This window comes from Gavialis gangeticus, unplaced genomic scaffold (genome assembly GCF_001723915.1).
Source record: "Gavialis gangeticus isolate Ggan-Ray unplaced genomic scaffold, GavGan_comp1, whole genome shotgun sequence".
Taxonomy (NCBI): Eukaryota; Metazoa; Chordata; order Crocodylia; family Gavialidae; genus Gavialis; species Gavialis gangeticus.
The window spans coordinates 24,390,586-24,392,261 of NW_017728997.1; the positions used below are offsets into that span (position 1 = coordinate 24,390,586).

At 49.2% G+C, this 1,676-nt stretch overlaps 1 protein-coding gene across 1 annotated transcript in view; it reads right to left on the bottom strand.

Annotated features, from left to right (window-relative positions):
• The window catches only part of RPN1 (ribophorin I), a 15,253-nt gene that overhangs the window by 13,109 nt on the left and 468 nt on the right, over window positions 1-1,676 (bottom strand). Inside the window, exon 2 of the mRNA XM_019504953.1 lies at window positions 61-125. Coding sequence (XP_019360498.1) covers window positions 61-125 — 65 coding nt within the window. The remainder of the gene's footprint in view (window positions 1-60; window positions 126-1,676) is intronic.

Here is a 1,676-nt window from a genome sequence, read left to right on the forward strand (position 1 = left end):
GGTGAGTTATGGGTATTTGTTCCCATCAGAAACGTTTTACCGTTGGAGGGCAAGACTCACCTTTTACCTTTAACTTTAGTCTCCCGCACTTCCAGAGTGTTCTCCTCTTCCTCCTCACCTTTTACCTGTCTCAAAACAAGCTTCATCAACATGACACCAATAAGGCTTTGCATTACTACACAATTCCTGCCCAGCGCCTACTGGAGAACACACAGTAAGTGCTAAATGAAAGATAATTCTCCTTTATAAAAATTCCTGTAGCTGTTAGCTGTACATTGATTAATATTAGCTGATACTGAGGTTAGCTTTGTGCTCTGTATCCAAGAACACCGAGGCTTCTCCTGAAGCTTCTGCTGGTGTTTTATATTGGCTCTTAAGCTATTAAAGAAGCAACAAACTGTGGGAGTATGGGTCTTGGCTAGTGGCTGACTTTACTTCTCCTGCAGGTCCTTCTATGTAGCTACTTCTACTGCTGTTCTATGACAGTGGCCACCCAGGGATAAGGCAGTTTAGCACAACACTATCTCATTCTGACATCGGCAAGATGCCTCTGTAGAGACAGTCCCAGTCGTCTCACACTAGTGTCATGGACTGATCTAGGATTTTGAAATGTGGGGAGGGAAGGTTGCAGATGCTGTGGTGCCTCATCATCTGTAACAAAACACATTTTTCTCCAGCTAAAAAGAAATTAGAAGCTATACTAATGTGATAGGGGCTTAGGGCTATGTTAATCCATTGAAGATAAAAGCAGAAACAAACCTAACTTTTTACTGGAACATGCTTTCATTTGCTATACCAATATATTATGTAGTGCAGCATAATAAACTAGGCAAAAAATAATCCACAGAGATTATTTCTTCAATCATGTTGTTGTGAGAATTTAAATGTACATCTTTTTCAGGTACATAAAACAAAATCTAGCCTCCTGAAGCATCTTGACAGTGCATCCAGTGCTTCATTGAAAGGTATTTCCACACCTGGGTTAATGTTTCTAGCCAGAGCTTAGTAAGTCTGCAGGACTGTGAAGCAAGACCTACACTGGGAGAAGCAGCCCTCGGGCAGCTGAAAGGCCGACTTGATCAATGGAAGATCTCACCGTTACAAAAGGAGACAGGGTCCCTGACACCTGTGGGATGAGGCATTGAGAAGGAATTGGCCATACCAGAGGCTCTCAACTTTCTTGCCCAGTGGGCCAGATGGGCAATGCCTGTCCACAGGCCAGATAAGGCTGATGGTCCTGGTATTGGGTCTGAGGGCACAGCCAGCCCCCCTCCTGCCATGTGTGTGGTGGGGGGGGAGGGGGGATTGCTGTGACCTGCCTCCAACGCCGGTGGGGAATTTGGCAGCGAGGGGAGAGTGGTAGTATGAGCAGCCAGTGCTCCCCCACCACCAAACTTCCCCCACCCGTGGGGGATGCCACGGCTCTGCAGGTTGCATCTACCCCACGGGCCGGAGGCTGAGCGCCCTGGGGTGGACTATAATAAGACACAGAGGATGGGACTCCTCGGTGCTGCATAGCTACAATTGCTGCACGTGCGACGCCACCTTGGGGCAGGAATCAAAGGAGGGGAGGTGGAAATACGCCCCCGGCGCATGCGCCCTGCGTGGCACCTCCTGGCTCCCCACGCGCATGCGCCCTGCGTGGCATCCCGGAAGGGTCTCGCAGCCCGGCCCCG